This window comes from Cetorhinus maximus, chromosome 15 (genome assembly GCF_964194155.1).
Source record: "Cetorhinus maximus chromosome 15, sCetMax3.hap1.1, whole genome shotgun sequence".
Taxonomy (NCBI): Eukaryota; Metazoa; Chordata; class Chondrichthyes; order Lamniformes; family Cetorhinidae; genus Cetorhinus; species Cetorhinus maximus.
Genome location: NC_135893.1, coordinates 46,369,326 through 46,385,003, shown reverse-complemented (window position 1 = coordinate 46,385,003; position 15,678 = coordinate 46,369,326). Strand labels below are relative to the sequence as shown.

Genomic DNA, 15,678 nt, shown 5'->3' with positions numbered 1-15,678 from the left:
AACAATGAGATAGGATTAATTGATAACCTCAGTGATGGCACCCCTAGGTAGCAGCAATCATAATATGATCGAAGTTTACATTCATTTTGAGGGAGAAATGAGCGCGTCCAAGACTAGTATTTCTCAACTTAAGTAAGGGTAATTATGAGGGCATGAAAGCAGGGTTAGCTGAAGTGAACTGGCAAATGAGGTCAAGGGATCGGTCAACAGGGGTTCAGTGGCAAACATTGAAAGGGATATTTCAGAATACAGAGATTATACGCATTCCATTGGGGAAGAAAAATTCCAAACGGAGGGCCCACCACCCGTGGTTAACTAAAAAAGTTAAAGACAGTATTAAACTTAAAGAAAAAGGGTATAATTATGCAAAGATGGGTGGCAGGTCAGAAGATTGGAAAGAATATAAAGGGCAACAAAGAATGACAAAAAGATTAATAAGGAGGGAAAAATTAGAGTACAAGAGAAAGCTAGCTAGTAACATAAAGACGGATAGTAAAAGATTCTGTGGATATTCAAATAGGAAAAGAGTTAAAGTGAGCATTGGTCCCGTAGAAAGTGCGTCTGGGAAATTGATAATAGGAAGTAAGGAGATGGAGGATGAAATAAAACAGGTATTTTGCTTTGGTTTTCACTATAGAGGACACAATAGCTGTAACTTAGGAAATGGAAGGGAGGGAGGAACTCGGGAAAATTACAATCACCCAGGAAGTGGTATTGAGCAACTTGTTGGGGCTGTGGGCTGACAAATTCCCAGGCATGATGAAGAGTCATACGGACTCAAAACGTTAACTCTGTCTTCCTCTCCACAGATGCTATCAGACCTTCTGAGTTTTTCCAGCTATTTTTGTTTTTGTTTCAGATTTCCAGCATCTGCAGTACTTTGCTTTTATCTTGGGTCTTTTTCTGGTTGGCAGGGTGTAATGAGTGGTGTGCCACAGGGATCAGTGCTAGGGCCTCAACTTTTTACACTTTATACAAATAACTTGGATGAAGGGACTGAAGGAATGGTTGTTAAATTTGCTGATGACACAAAGATAGGAAGGAAAGTAAATTGTGAAGAGCACATAAGGGGAGGCGATGGCGTAGTGGTATAGAAATCCAGAGATCCAGGGTAATGCTCTGGGGACCTGAGTTCGAATCGCGCCACGGCAGGTGGTGGAATTTGAATTCATTAAAAATCTGTAATTAAAAGTCCAATGATGACCATGAAACCATTGTCGATTGTTGCAAAAACCCATCTGGTTCTAATCCCCTTTAGGGAAGGAAATCTGTTGTACATGTGGCTCCAGACCCACAGCAATGTGGTTGACTCTCAAATGCCCTCTGAAATGGCTCAGTTGCTACAAAGACACAAAAAAGGAATGAATGACAGATCACCCGGCATTGGCCTAGGCACCGGAAACAACAATAGCAATTGCAGTCTTGCCAACCCTACTAACTCCTCCTTACTATTACTTAACATCTGGGGGCTAGTGCCAAAATTGGGAGAGCTGTCTCACAGACTAGTCAAGCAACAGCCTGATATGATTATCCTCACAGATAATGTCCCAGACTCCACCATCACCATCCCTGGGTATGTCCTGTCTCACCAGCACGACAGACCCAGCAGAGTTGGCAGCACAGTGTCGGCATACAGTCAGGAGGGAGTTGCCCTGGGAGTCCGCAACATCGACTCCGGACCCCATGAAGTCTCGTGGCATGAGGTCAAACATGGGCAAGGAAACCTTCTGCTGATTACCACGTACCACCCTCCCTCAGCTGATGAATGCTCCTCCATGCTGACATCACTTGGAGGAAGCAATAAGGGTGGCAAGGGCACAGAATGTACTCTGGATGAGATGGCTCGGTAGCACCACTACTGACCGAGCTGGCTGAGTCCTAAATGACAGCTGCTAGGCTGAGTCTGCGGCAGGTGGTGAGGGAACCAACAAGAGGGAAAAACATACTTGACCTCATCCTCACCAACCTGCCTGTCGCAGATGCATCTGTCCATGACAGTATCGGTAGGAGCGAGCACCGCACAGTCATTGTGGAGACGAAGTCCTGCCTTCGCGTTGAGGGTACCCTCCATCATGTTGTGTGGCACTACCACCATGCTAAATGGGATAGATTTCGAACAGATCTAGCAACTCAAGACTGGGCATCCATGAGGCACTGTGGGCCATCAGCAGCAGCAGAATTGTACTCTAACACAATCTGTAACCTCATGGCCCAGCATATCCCCCAATCTACCATTACCATCAAGCCAGGGGATCAACCCTGGTTCAATGAAGAGTGCAGGAGGGCGTGCCAGGAGCCAGCATCAGGCATGCCTAAAAATGAGGTGTCAACTTGGTGAAGCTATAAAACAGGACTACTTGTGTGCCAAGCAGCATCAAGCAGCAAGTGATAGACAGAGCTAAGTGATCCCACAACCAACAGATCAAGTCTAAGCTCTGCAGTCCTGCCACATCCAGTCGTGAATGGTGGAGGACAATTAAACAACTCACTGGACGAGGTGGATCCACAAATATCCCCATCCTCAATGATGGAGGAGCCCAACACAGTAGTGCAAAAGATAAGACTGAAGCATTCGCAACAATCTTCAGCCAGAAGTGCCGAGCGGGTGATCCATCTCAGCCTCCTCCGGAGGTCCCCAGCATCACAGATGCCAGTCTTCAGCTAATTTGATTCACTCCACGTGATATCAAGAAACGGCTGAAGATACTGGATACCGGAAAGGCTATGGGCCCTGACAACATTCTGGCAATAGTACTGAAGACTTGTGCTCTAGAACTTGCCGCACCCCTAGCTGTTCCAGTACAGCTACAACACTGGCATCTACCCGGCTATGTGGAAAATTGCCCAGGTATGTCCTGCACACAAAAAGCAGGACAAATCCAACCCAGCCAATTACCACCCCATCAGTCTACTCTCCATCATCAGTAAAGTAATAGAAAGGGTCATCAACAGTGCTATCAAGCAGCACTTGCTTAGCAAAACCTGCTCACTGATGCTCAGTTTGGGTTCTGCCAGGGCTACTCAGCTCCTGACCTCATTGCAGCTTTGGTTCAAACATGGACAAAAGAGCTGAACTTCCGAGGTGAGGTGAGAGTGACTGCCCTTGACATCAAGGCAGCATTTGACCATCAAGGAGCATCAAGGTGGCATCAAGGAGCCCTAGCAAAACTGGGGTCAATGGTTGGAGTCATACCTAGCACAAAGGAAGATGGTTGTGGTTGTTGGAGGTCAGTCATTTCTGCTCCAGGACATCACTGCAGGAGTTCCTCAGGGTAGTATCCTAAGCCCAACCATCTTCAACTGCTTCATCAATGACCTTCCTTCCATCATAAAGCCAGAAGTGAGGGTGTTTGCTGATGATTGCACAATGTTCAGCACCATTCGCGACTCCTCAGGTGCTGACGCAGTCCATGTCCAAATGCAGCAAAGTCTGGACAATATCTAGGCATGGGCTGATAAGTGGCAAGTAACATTCGTGCCACACAAGTGTCAGGCAATAACCATCTCCAACAAAAGAGCATCCAACCATTGCCCCTTGATGATCAATGGCATTACCATCACTGGATCCCCCACTATCAACATCCTGGGGGTTACCATTGACCAGAAGCTGAACTGGACTAGCCATATAAATACTGTGGCTACAAGAGCAGGTTAGAGGCTAGGAATCGTGCGACGAGTACCTTGCCTCCTGACTCCTATCTACAAGGCACATGTCAGGAATGTGATGAAATACTCCCCACTTGCCTGGATGAGTGCAGCTCCTACAACACTGAAGAAGCGGGATACCGTCCAGGACAAAGCAATCCGCTTGATTGGCACCACATCCACAAACATTCACTCCCTCCACCATCGACGCACAGTAGCAGCAGTGTGTACCATCTACAGGGTGCACTGCAGGAATTCACCAAGGCTCCTTAGACAGCACCTTCCAAACCCACGACCACTACCACCTAGAAGGACAAGGGCAGCAGATAGATGGGAACACCACCACCTGGAAGTTCCCCTCCAAGTCACTCACCATCCTGACTTGGAAATATATTGCTGTTCCTTCACTGTCACTGGGTCAAAATCCTGGCACTCCCTTCCTAACAGCACTGTGGGTGTGCCTACACCACATGTACTGCAGCGGTTAAAGAAAGCAGCTCACCACCACCTTCTCAAGGGCAACTAGGGATGGGCAATAAATGCTGGCCCAACCAGCGAAGCCCACATCCCGTGAATGAATAAAGAAAAATAAGGAGGCTACAAGGCGACATAGATAGGTTGAATGATTGGGCGGGCAAAGATCTCGCAATAGAATATAATGTGGGCAAATATGAAATTGCTTATTTTGTCAAGAAGAATAAAAATGATTATCTAAATGGTGAGAGATTGCAGAGCTCTGAGATTCAGTGATCTGGGCGTCCTCATGCATGAAGCACAAAAGGCTCGTATGCAGGTACAGCAAGTAATTGGCGGTCACACCCGGCAGATTAAGTACCTCAAGTCCGGTCAGTGGTCAGGGTCAGCAGGGTGTGACTGCAAGTGAGGCAGATAGAGGGATCCTGTGTTCAGGAACAGAGGAGCCTCAGCTCTTGACCTTGTCCAACAGATACGAGGTACTTGCTCCCTGTGTGGATGAAGAAGAGGGCTGTAGGGAGGATGAGCCAGCTGACCACGGCACCATGGAACAGGAGGCCATTCAAGAGGGGGGAGCAAAAAGACAAGTGGTAGTTGTAGGGGATTCTATAATTAGGGGAATTGATAGCTTCCTTTGTAAGCAGGATCGAGAGTCCCGTATGGTATGTTGCCCGCCCGGTGCCAGGGTGAGGGACATCTCTGACCGGCTTGAAAGGACATTGGAGAGGGAGGGGGAGGATCCAGTTGTTGTGGTGCACATCGGGACAAATAACATAGGTAAGACTAGGAAAGAGGACCTGTTTGGGGATTATCAGGAACTAGGAACTAAATTAAAGAAAGGGTTATAATCTCCGGATTACTACCAGAGCCACGTGCAAATTGGCATAGGGACGCGAGAATAAGGGAAGTAAACACGTGGCTGAAGGAGTAGTGCAGGAAAGAGGGGTTCCATTTCGTGGGGCACTGGCATCAGTATTGGAACAGGAGGGATCTGTACCGTTGGGATGGTCTCCACCTGAACTGACCTGGGACCAATGTTCTAGTGAAAAGGGTAAATAGGGTGGTCAACAGGACTTTAAACTAGAAAGTGTGGTGGGGAGGGAAGGGTAAAATTCCAAGAAGTATGACTAATGGGAAACAAAGCAGCAGGTTAGCGGGTGGCAGGATGAATTCAACTTCATGGAAAATTATGAAAAAACTGAAAAGAAAGGAGAGCCCAGGAGAGGCTATTAAAGTCTCCAGAACACAAAACAGGACAGAGTGTTTGGAAAGGACTAGGAATCTAACTTCAAGCACATCAGATAAAGGGACGACAATGAGAAAGGAGACGGGAAATACAGGACTGAAGGTGTTGTATCTGAATGCACGCGGTATACGAAATAAGGTAAACGAGCTTGTGGCGTAGATTGAAATTGGCAGGTATGGTGTGGTGGGCATCACGGAAACATGGCTGCAAGGGGATCAGGACTGGGAGCTAAATATCCAAGGATATACATCCTAGCGAAAATATAGGCAGGTTGGCAGAGGGGGTGGGGTTGCTTTGTTAGTAAGAAATGAAATTAAATCGATAGCAAGAAATGATGTAGGGTCAGATGATGTAGAATCTGTGTGGGTAGAGTTGAGGAACCGCAAAGGTAAAAAAACCATAATGGGAGTTATGTACAGGCCTCCGAACAGTAGTCAGGATGTGGGGCACAAGATATACCAGCAGATAGAAAAGGTGTGTAAGAAAGTCAAGGTTACAGTAATCATGGGGGATTTCAATATGCAGGTAGACTGGAAAAATCAGGTTGGTAGTGGATCCCAAGAAAAGGAATTTGTAGAATGTTTACGAGATGGCTTTTTGGAGCAGCTTGTGGTGGAGCCCACTAGGGAACAGGCAATTCTAGATTTAGTGATGTGTAATGAGGCAGATTTGATAAGGGAGCTTAAGGTGAAGGAACCCTTAGGAGGAAGTGACCATAATATGATAGAATTTACCCTGTAATTTGAGAGGAAAAAGCTGGAATCAGATGTAACGGTATTACAGTTGAATAAAGGCAACTACAGAGGCATGAGGGAGGAGCTGGCCAGAATTGACTGGGAGATAAGCCTAGCAGGAAAGACAGTGGAACAGCAATGGCAGGAGTTTCTGGGAGCAATTTGGGGGAGACAGCAAAAATTCATCCCTAGGAAGAAGAAGCATACCAAAGGGAGGACGAGGCAACCATGGCTGACAAGGGAAGTCAGGGACAGCATAAAAGCTAAAGAGAAAGCATACAATGCGGCGAAGAGCAGTGGGAAACCAGGGGATTGGGAAGCCTACAAAGACCAACAGAGGACAACTAAAAAAGAAATAAGGAGGGAGAAGATTAAATATGAGGGTAAACTAGCCAGTAATATAAAAGAAGATTGCAAGAATTTTTTTAGATATATAAAGGGTAAGAGAGAGGCAAAAGTGGACATTGGGCCACTGGAAAATGACGCTGGAGAAGTAGTAGTGGGGAACAAAGAAATGGCGGAGGAACTGAATAGGTACTTTGCGTCAGTCTTCACAGTGGAAGACACGAGTGACATCCACAAAGTTCAAGAGAGTCGGGGGGCAGAGGTGAATATGGTGGCCATTACCAAGGAGAAGGTGCTAGGAAAACTGAAAGGTCTGAAGGTGGATAAATCACCTGGACCAGATGGATTACAGCCCAGAGTTCTGAAGGAGATAGCTGAAGAGACAGTGGAGGCATTAGTGGCGATCTTTCAGGAATCACTGGAGTCAGGGAGGGTCCCAGAGGACTGGAAAATCACTAATGTATCCCCCCTGTTTAAGAAAGGAGTGAGGCAAAAGACGGGAAATTACAGGCCGATTAGCCTGACCTCGGTCGTTGGTAAGATTTTAGAGTCCGTTATTAAGGATGAAATTTCAGAATACTTGGAAGTGCATGGTAAAATCGGGCAAAGTCAGCATGGTTTCATCAAGGGGAGGTCATGCCTGACAAATCTGTTAGAATTCTTTGAGGAGGTAACGAGTAGGTTAGACAAAGGAGAACCAATGGATGTTATCTACTTGGACTTCCAGAAGGCCTTTGACAAGCACAGGAGGCTGCTCAGTAAGATAAGAGCCCATGGTGTTAGAGGCAAGGTACTAGCATGGATAGAAGATTGGCTGTCTGGCAGGAGGCAGAGAGTGGGGATAAGCGGGTCCTTCTCAGGATGGCGGCCGGTGACTAGTGGAATTCCACAGGGGTCAGTGTTGGGACCACAACTTTTCACTATATACATTAATGATCTAGATGAAGGAACTGAGGGCATCCTGGCTAAGTTTGCAGATGATACAAAGATAGGTGGAGGGACAGGTAGGCTGCAGAAGGATTTGGACAGGTTAGGAGAATGGGCAAAGTAGTGGCAGATGGAACACAACGTGGGGAAGAGTGAGGTCATGCACTTTGTTGGAAGAATAGAGGCATAGACTATTTTCTAAATGGGGAGAGAATTCAGAAGTCTGGACTTGGGAGTCTTAGTCCAGGATTTTCTTAAGGTTAACTTGCAGGTTGAGTTGGTAGTTAGGGAGGCAAATGCAATGTTGGCATTTATTTCGAGAGGACTAGAATATAAAAGCAGGGATGTGCTGCTGAGGCTTTATAAGGCTCTGGTCAGACCAAATTTAGAATATTGTGAGCAATATTGGGCCCTGTATCTCAGGAAGGATGTACTGGCCCTGGAGAGGGTCCAGAGGAGGTTCACGAGAATGATCCCAGGAATGAAAGGCTTAACATATGAGGAACATTTGAGGACTCTGGGTCTATACTCGATGGAGTTTAGAAGGATGAGGGGGGATCTGATTGAAACTTACAGAATACTGAAAGGCCTGGATAGAGTGGACGTGGGGAAGATGTTTCCATTAGTAGGAGAGACTAGGACCCGAGGGCACAGCCTCAGAGTAAAGGGAAGACCTTTTAGAACAGAGATGAGGAGAAACTTCTTTAGCCAGAGAGTGGTGAATCTATGGAATATATTGCCACAGAAGGCTGTGGAGGCCAGGTCATTGAGTGTATTTAAGACTGAGATAGATAGGTTCTTGATTGGTAAGGGGATCAAAGGTTACGGGGAGAATGGGGTTGGGAAACTTATCAGCCATGATTGAATGGCGGAGCAGACTCAATGGGCCGAATGGCCTAATTTCTGCTCCTATGTCTTATGGTCTAATTAGGGAAGCTAATAGAATGTTATCATTTATTGAGGGGAATTGATTACAAAAGTAGGGCATTTATGCTTCAGTTGTTGAGGGCACTGGTGAGGCCCTATCTGGACTATTGTGTACAGTATTGTTCTCCTTATTTAAGGAAAGATGTAAATGCGTTAGAAGCAGTTCAGGGAAGCTTTACTAGACTAATACCAGGAATGGGCGGGTTGTGTTATGGCTCGTAGCCACTGGAATTTAGAAGAGTGAGAGGGAACTTGCTTGAAGCCTTTAAGGTCCTGAGGGAACTTGGCAGGGTTGGTGTGGAGAGGATGTTTCCTCTTGTGGGAGAATCTAGAACTAGGGGTCAATGTTTAAAAATAAGGGGTCGATCATTTAAGACAGGGATGAGGAGAAATTTTTTCTCTCAGAGGGTAGTGAGACTTTGGAACTCTCTTCCTCAAAAGGCAGTGGAAGCAGAGTTTTTGAATAGTTTTAAGGCAGAGCTAGCTAGATTCTTGATAAGTGGGTGACAGGTTATCGGGGGTAGGTGGGAAAATGGAGTTGAGGTTACAATCAAATCAGCCATGATCTTATTGAATGGCGGAGGTGGCTTACTCCTGTTCCTAACTCGTATGTTCGTATTCATTATGAATGTCTTAAATTAGCCCGTGTCTTTCAAAATGAAGATTTATCCTGTACTTCAGAAGTTTCTCCAATAATTTTCCAACCACCAAGGTTAGGCTGTCTGGTCTGAAATTACTCAGTCTCTTCCTTTCTCCCTTTTGAAACAATGGTTTAATGTTAACTGTCCTTCAGTCCTCTAGCACAACCCCTATAGCCAGAAAGGATCGGAAAGTGGTGGCCAGGTTATCCGCTAATTTTTCTCTTGCTTCCCTTAGCAGCCTGGGATACATTTCATCCAGGCCAGGGGATTTATCCACTTTCCAAGATGTTAAATCCTTTAATGCTTCCTAAATTTACAGATGAAACCAAATCGGTGGTGCAGGGGGGCAGAGGGATTGCCAATACTGCGGAGGGCTGCAATAAATTACAAGAGGACATTAATCTTGCAGAATGGGCAAGTAATTGGCAAATGAAGTTCAACAAATAAATGTGAGGTAGCACATTTTGGCAGGAAGAATAGAAAAGCCACTTGTTATGTGGAAGGTGCAAGTATCAGTGGGATAGAAGGGCAAAGGGATCTCCGAGTACAAATACATTAATCACTAAATGCTGCATTAAATGTTAACAAGGCCATAAAATTCAAATAGATTACTAGGTTTTATTTCTAGAGGGGTAGAAGTGATAAGTAGGGAATAAAAACAGGAAATGCTGGAAAAATTCAAGAGCCCGGAAGAAGAGTCATATGTTCTTGAAACGTTAACTCTGTTTCTCACTCCACAGATGCTGCCAGACATGCTGAGCTTTTCCAGCATTTGTGTTTTTTATTTCTGATTTCCAGCATTCGCAGTATTTTGCTTTAGGGAAGTTATGCTAAAACGCTAAGTGCACAGCTTCTAGGTCTGGTCACCATATCATAAGGATATAAAAAGACTGGAAAGGGCTTATAAGATATTTACAAGGATTATACCAGAAATATGTGGGTACACATATTAGAAAAGGATGAAAAGAGGCTGAGAAATGACTTAGTTGAGGCCTTTAAAATTATGAAAGGCTTTGATTGAGTGGATAGAGAGAGAATGCTTCCTCTGGAGGAGAAGAGCATAACTAGAGGCCATCAATAAAAGTTAGTCACCAAGAAATGCAAAGGGAATTCAGAAGGAATTTTTTTACTCAAGAGTGGTGAGAATGTGGAAGTGAATAGTTTAGATGCATTTAAGGGGAGGCTAGGCAAAGCATTTGAGGAAGAAAGAAATCGATAATTGCGCCGACAGCTTTAGAAACGTGGAAAGACAGGAGAAGGCTAGAGTGCAGCATAAACACAGACATGAACTGGTTAGGCCAAATGGGCTTGTTCCTGTACCATATATACTTTGTAATCCCATGCAATTGTGAAGATTGAAATCGCATTATTTTGTGAAAAACAAATTGCAAGTTAAAATTGAGGGATTATCGATTTCTTAGCATCAGAAACCTTGCAGAAAAAGAGATCATTTTACAGTCCTATTGCTGAATGCTTTTCTTTCATTAACATATAAAGTTATGTTTAATCTGGACAACCTGACATCTTGTTTTGATTTATGCTTTACAATTATGAACACTCAAAAATTAAAAGGTGCACGCAGGTACGGTCAATACTAGAATAATGAACGCTTGATATATGCATATTTTTTAGCGTTTTTACTGATCATTTGCAGTTGTTTGGAAAGATTACAAATGATTCAGTGTTACTTGGTCACAATTTAGCTGCATTATTAACAGAAAGGAAAAAAGATCTATGTATGTGCCTTTGGACTGAAGCTGTCTTCTTAATGAAAAGAAATAATGGTCCATTCTATGCTGCAGAGCTCAGAAAACAACAGATTGATGTCATCTCTTTTGATGAAAGGGTATATTTTATTCCCTTGGGCAATACAACAGCTTGTTCCTCTGTTATAGCCATTACTCACCAGCTGTACGCACTGATCTTGAAGTAGCTTCAAATCTTGGTTGCTTCTTTAATTCAGAGTTGGCACCATTTACATAGATGGAAAATCCTTGCTCTAAACGCTCCAGTTGAATTTTTTTCGGATCTTTTGCCTTTAATTTTTTCAATATTCTAAACATAAAACAGCACTCTGGTTAATATTAATTCAACGGACTAACTGTTTTCATGATCTTTTCTTGCAAATCGCAAATATATTATACATGATACAGATTAGTACCAGAAATAATTATATTTTGAATACTTTTCATAGAACTGAACTGTACTTGACCAAACTTTGAGTTTGCCAATCCCAATATTCAAAAGATTAGTAGACTATGAATTACAAGCCAATACCTAGGTCATCTAATCTTTTTAAATTTTTCTGAAGTCATATGAAGCGTGCATTTTTATTCAGAGAAGGTAGTTGGACAGTGCCTTACCACCTAGCCCTCGTGGAAGAATTTATGCAGAGAAACACTATTGACCACAAGTCCATCAGGCAGTGGCCGGCACGTAACATCTTAGAGGCCCTGCGGGAAAAGGAGATGGTGGATCCTGTCAGATGGTTCCCTGACCAGGCTGTCAAAGTTATTTGTCAGAATGCCTCACTGCCAGAGCTTTCCAACAAGCACCAAGAGTAGCTTGGCTGGTGGTGAGAAAGGCTCTCCCCGTCAGATCCTTCCTACATGCCAGGAGTCTCACCCCCTCCACACGCTGCCCTCAAGGTGGCTGTGGTGGGGAAGAGACGATTGTTCACCTCCTTGTGGAACGTGCCTTTGCAAAGAAAGTCTGGAGAGAGATACTGGGGTTTTTGTCAGGTACATCCCGAGCAGTTGCGTACTCTACGGGCTGTTCCCAGGGACACACACCAAGACAAGCATCAACCGCAGCTGGGGGACCATCAACTCGGTGAAAGACGTTCTTTGGCTTGCCTGAAACTTATTGGTCTTCCAGTGCAAAGGATTGTCTCTGACCGAATGTTGCAGACTGGCACATTCCAAGGTCCAAGACTACGTGCTGAGGGACACACTAAAGCTTGGGGCAGCCGCCATAAAGGTGCAATGGGGAAAGGTCACTGTCTAAGACCTTTCTGCCATAGTGCACCGAGGGGCTGGGAATTGCATAGACCCCTTGGGCTGTATGCAGTGAAAACTACAAATGTCACAATTGTATTGAAGCACCTCAGAGTGCAACATGATCTATGTAGATAACCTGAATATCATTGCACTGTCTGACTGTCTGTAATGGCCATGTTGAGATATCTGTAATATTCATTGATTTTATTGAAGCACCTCATGATCTATGTGGGAAACTTGAATCTGATTGCACTTTTTGAAATGTTTTATAATGTTCTTTAAGCTATTTTATGAATAAAGTATATTTTTCCAAAAAAAAAGCATTCCAAGGTACTTTCCAAGATCCAGGGCTACGTGCTGAGGGATACACTAAAGGTTGGGGGAGCCGTCGTAGAGGTGCAATGGGAAAGGTCATTGTCTAAGTCCTGTCAGTCATAGTGTACCGAGACGCTGGGAATTGTGTAGAACCCCTCGAGCTGTATGACTCACAGTAAATTTACACAGTGAATCTTACATGCATCACAATTGTATTGAAGCACCTCAGAGTGCAGCATGTAGATCTATGTAGATAATTTGAATATAATGAGCATTTTGAAATGTTTGTAATGTTCTTTTTATTGTATTGAAGTACCTCAGAGTGCAACATGATCTGTAGATAATTTGAATATCATTGCAATTTCTGTAATGACCATTTTGAAATGTCTATAATGCTCTATTTACTGTATTGAAGCATCTCAGAGTTCAATATTTATTATTCGCTCATGGGACGTGGCTAGGCCAGCATTTAATGCCCATCCCTAATTACCCTTGTTCGGAGGGCATTTAAGAGTTTTTATATGTTGTGAACCAGGTGGGTTTTTGTGACAATCTGCAATGGTTTCATGGTCATCATCAGAACTTCTAATTTCAGATTTTTGTTGAATTCAAATTTCACCATCTGGCATGGTGTGATTGAAATCAGAGCATTACCCTGGGTCTCAGGTATAATGACAATACCACTATGCCACCACCTCCCCTCGCACAATCACTATGTAGATAATTTGAATTTCATTGCAATTTCTGTGATGGCCATTTTGAAATGCTTTGTAATGTTCCTTTAGATATTTTATCAATAAAGTATATTTCTGCAAAAAAAAGTAGCATTCCAAGGTCCAGGGCTACATGCTGAGGGAAGCACTAAAGCTTAGGGCAGCCACCTCAGAGGCGCAATGAGGGAAGGTTGTTGTCTAAGACCTTTCAGCTTTACACCGAGGAGCTGGAAAATTTGTAGATCCCCTCAGGCTGCGTGCTTGACATTGAACGTACTTTGTGAATATCTAAGAATATTGAAATTGCATTTAGGCACCTCAGTAAGTGCCAATAGACCACAAGTTGAAAGCATTACAAACAGCTGCTGCTAGTTTTTATTGGTAAAGATGCTCAATAGTTAGATACATAGAAAATAGGAGTAGGCCATTCAGCCCTTCGATCCTGCTCTGCCATTCATTATGATCATGGCTGATCATCCAACTCAATAGCCTGCTCCCGCGTTCTCCCCATATACTTTGATCCCTTTCGCCCCAAGAGCTATATCTAACTGCTTCTTGAAAACATAGAAAGTAGCTGAGGCCAAAATATTGTAAGTAAACAAAATAATGGGAACTGAGTTGGAGAACTGTGTACACAGCATTCATATCTGGAAATTGTTAAGATGACAGTATATTTTTCTGCTGATTGGAGGAGATATGCTACAGACACCAGCACAGACTAGTTGTGCCGAATGGTTGATTTCTTGCTGTATATTCTATGTAATTCTATGAACCCTGCATGAAGGATGCTATAGGCAGATTTAGAGGCAGCAAATGAAGACAAGATGATAAGACTGATTGAACAGAAAAAAGATGAAACTTTACTCAGCTCCTAGTAGGCACAGGCCCAAAACAGAGAATCGCCTTCAACTTATGACAATCTGACTCAGAGGAACCCCCAGGGCTAGCCTGTGTGGAAATAATGCAGTAGGGGTTGAAAATGTTCAGGAAACTCTAGTTTTTTAAAAATCAATTTAAAAATGCTAAAAGCTGACACTAGGCAGGAAAGAAATTAATTCCAATGACAAGGGTCAGTGTGGAATTAAGAGAGGAAGGTAATGTGGTGAGCCACCGGTATCTTGGAATCACAGGTCATGGCTTTGCCAAACAGACTTCCAGGAGAGGAGAAAAATGTTAACATAAAAACTGATTAATTAATTTATTCAACATCTTCATGACTAAAATTAATCCTTTAAGACTGATACATGATATCTGCATATTGGTCAACAATATGTCTGAATAGAACAATATTTTCTTCTTACTCTTCTCTCCAAAGTTACTTATTCCATTAACAATTTAGCAAGTTAAGGAATAATCCCTTTGAGACATTCCGTGTCTGTATCAAGCCCAAATCATTAGGCAAAGTTAAACTTCCTCTCTTCTGTCCCGAGATCATGGTATTGGCTACTTCTCAGAGTGAAATTACAAATTCTATGTAGGCTTAAGATTGAAGTTTAATTGTTCTTTAGTGAGGGAAGAAGATTGCTGCAAATCTCAGACTGCTAGCTCAGGGCTTGGAACAAAATGCTTAGATTCTTCTTTTTCATATGATCATTGAGGCCAAAGAGTACAGACATTTTGAGAAAAGGTTATGTTCTTCTTTGTTACAGTTGAGAGTTGAGTCAACATGGGACATGAGGGCCAGAAAAGGCATGCTACAAAAGCTGAAAGTATCAACAGTAAATGCTGGAAATTACTCAGCAGGTCAGGCAGCACCTATGGAGGGAGAAAGAGTGTTAACATTTCAGGTTGAAGAATATCGATCTATAATGTTAACTCTGTTTCTTTCTCCACAGATGTGACTTTCAGCATTTTCTGTTTTCATTTCAGATTTCCAATATCAGTATTTTGCCTTAGTCTCTGAAAATATCAACCCTCAAATGAGTAGGAATAGTAAATATAGAAATATTAAATAGAAAAATATTATTGAAATATAATAGGTTATTAATACAGCAGATATAATTGTACACGTGTAAAGCAGAATTTTTGGAGAATGTTTGAATGCTCCACTTAAAATTGATTGTAGGGCTGCCTCACACTTCAAAAATCACAACACAACCTTGTACTTGCAACAGGCAAAAACAACGCCATATTTCAATCAATACAGCCAAATGTCACCAAGACACTGCAAGAAAATGCAACAAGTACTGTCAAATAGCATTTATAGTGAACTGAGAAATGGTGACAACACTGTGATTAAGGACATAGTAATGCTCAGTTTCTCTGTTTTAAAAAAAGCACGACCTTTGAGAAAATAACATCTTTGGTATTCAACAGTTTAATTTTAGTTATCTAATGCACTCAAATGCCCAAATATATTTTTTAAAGAGTCAGGATGAAAAGCACCCACATTACCTGTTCCTGTATTGAAGTAGTATCAGATATTGATCGTGTTTTTCATCAAAGTCCATTAAAACATTTTGGTCAGCTCTGTTCACACCAACTACCTACAAAAAAAATGAGAGTTATTTGAGCAACAGATTTGGTAATACATTTTCTTCTGCTGTCAAAAATATTTATTACTGAAGCCATTGTACATTTTGATCATATGCTGCCTGTGTGAGGGGCACTTTGATACATTAAGCTTTTTTGGTATGATTGCATTTGTAAAGAGATTTTAGTTGTACCAGCAATGGAAGAGATCCTAACGTTTGCTTTTGCTGATGTAATGTC

At 43.0% G+C, this 15,678-nt stretch overlaps 1 protein-coding gene across 9 annotated transcripts in view; it reads right to left on the bottom strand.

Annotated features, from left to right (window-relative positions):
* katnip (katanin interacting protein) overlaps positions 1-15,678 on the bottom strand; it is a 133,809-nt gene that overhangs the window by 106,651 nt on the left and 11,480 nt on the right. For all 9 annotated transcript variants that reach the window (XR_013578923.1, XM_078558337.1, XM_078558334.1 and 6 more), the window contains 2 exons: positions 15,361-15,452; positions 10,846-10,994 (listed from right to left, as the gene is read on the bottom strand). Coding sequence is in view for 8 of the 9 variants with exons in the window: in XM_078558334.1 (XP_078414460.1) it covers positions 10,846-10,994; positions 15,361-15,452 (241 nt within the window). In the remaining variant the exon portion in view is untranslated. The remainder of the gene's footprint in view (positions 1-10,845; positions 10,995-15,360; positions 15,453-15,678) is intronic.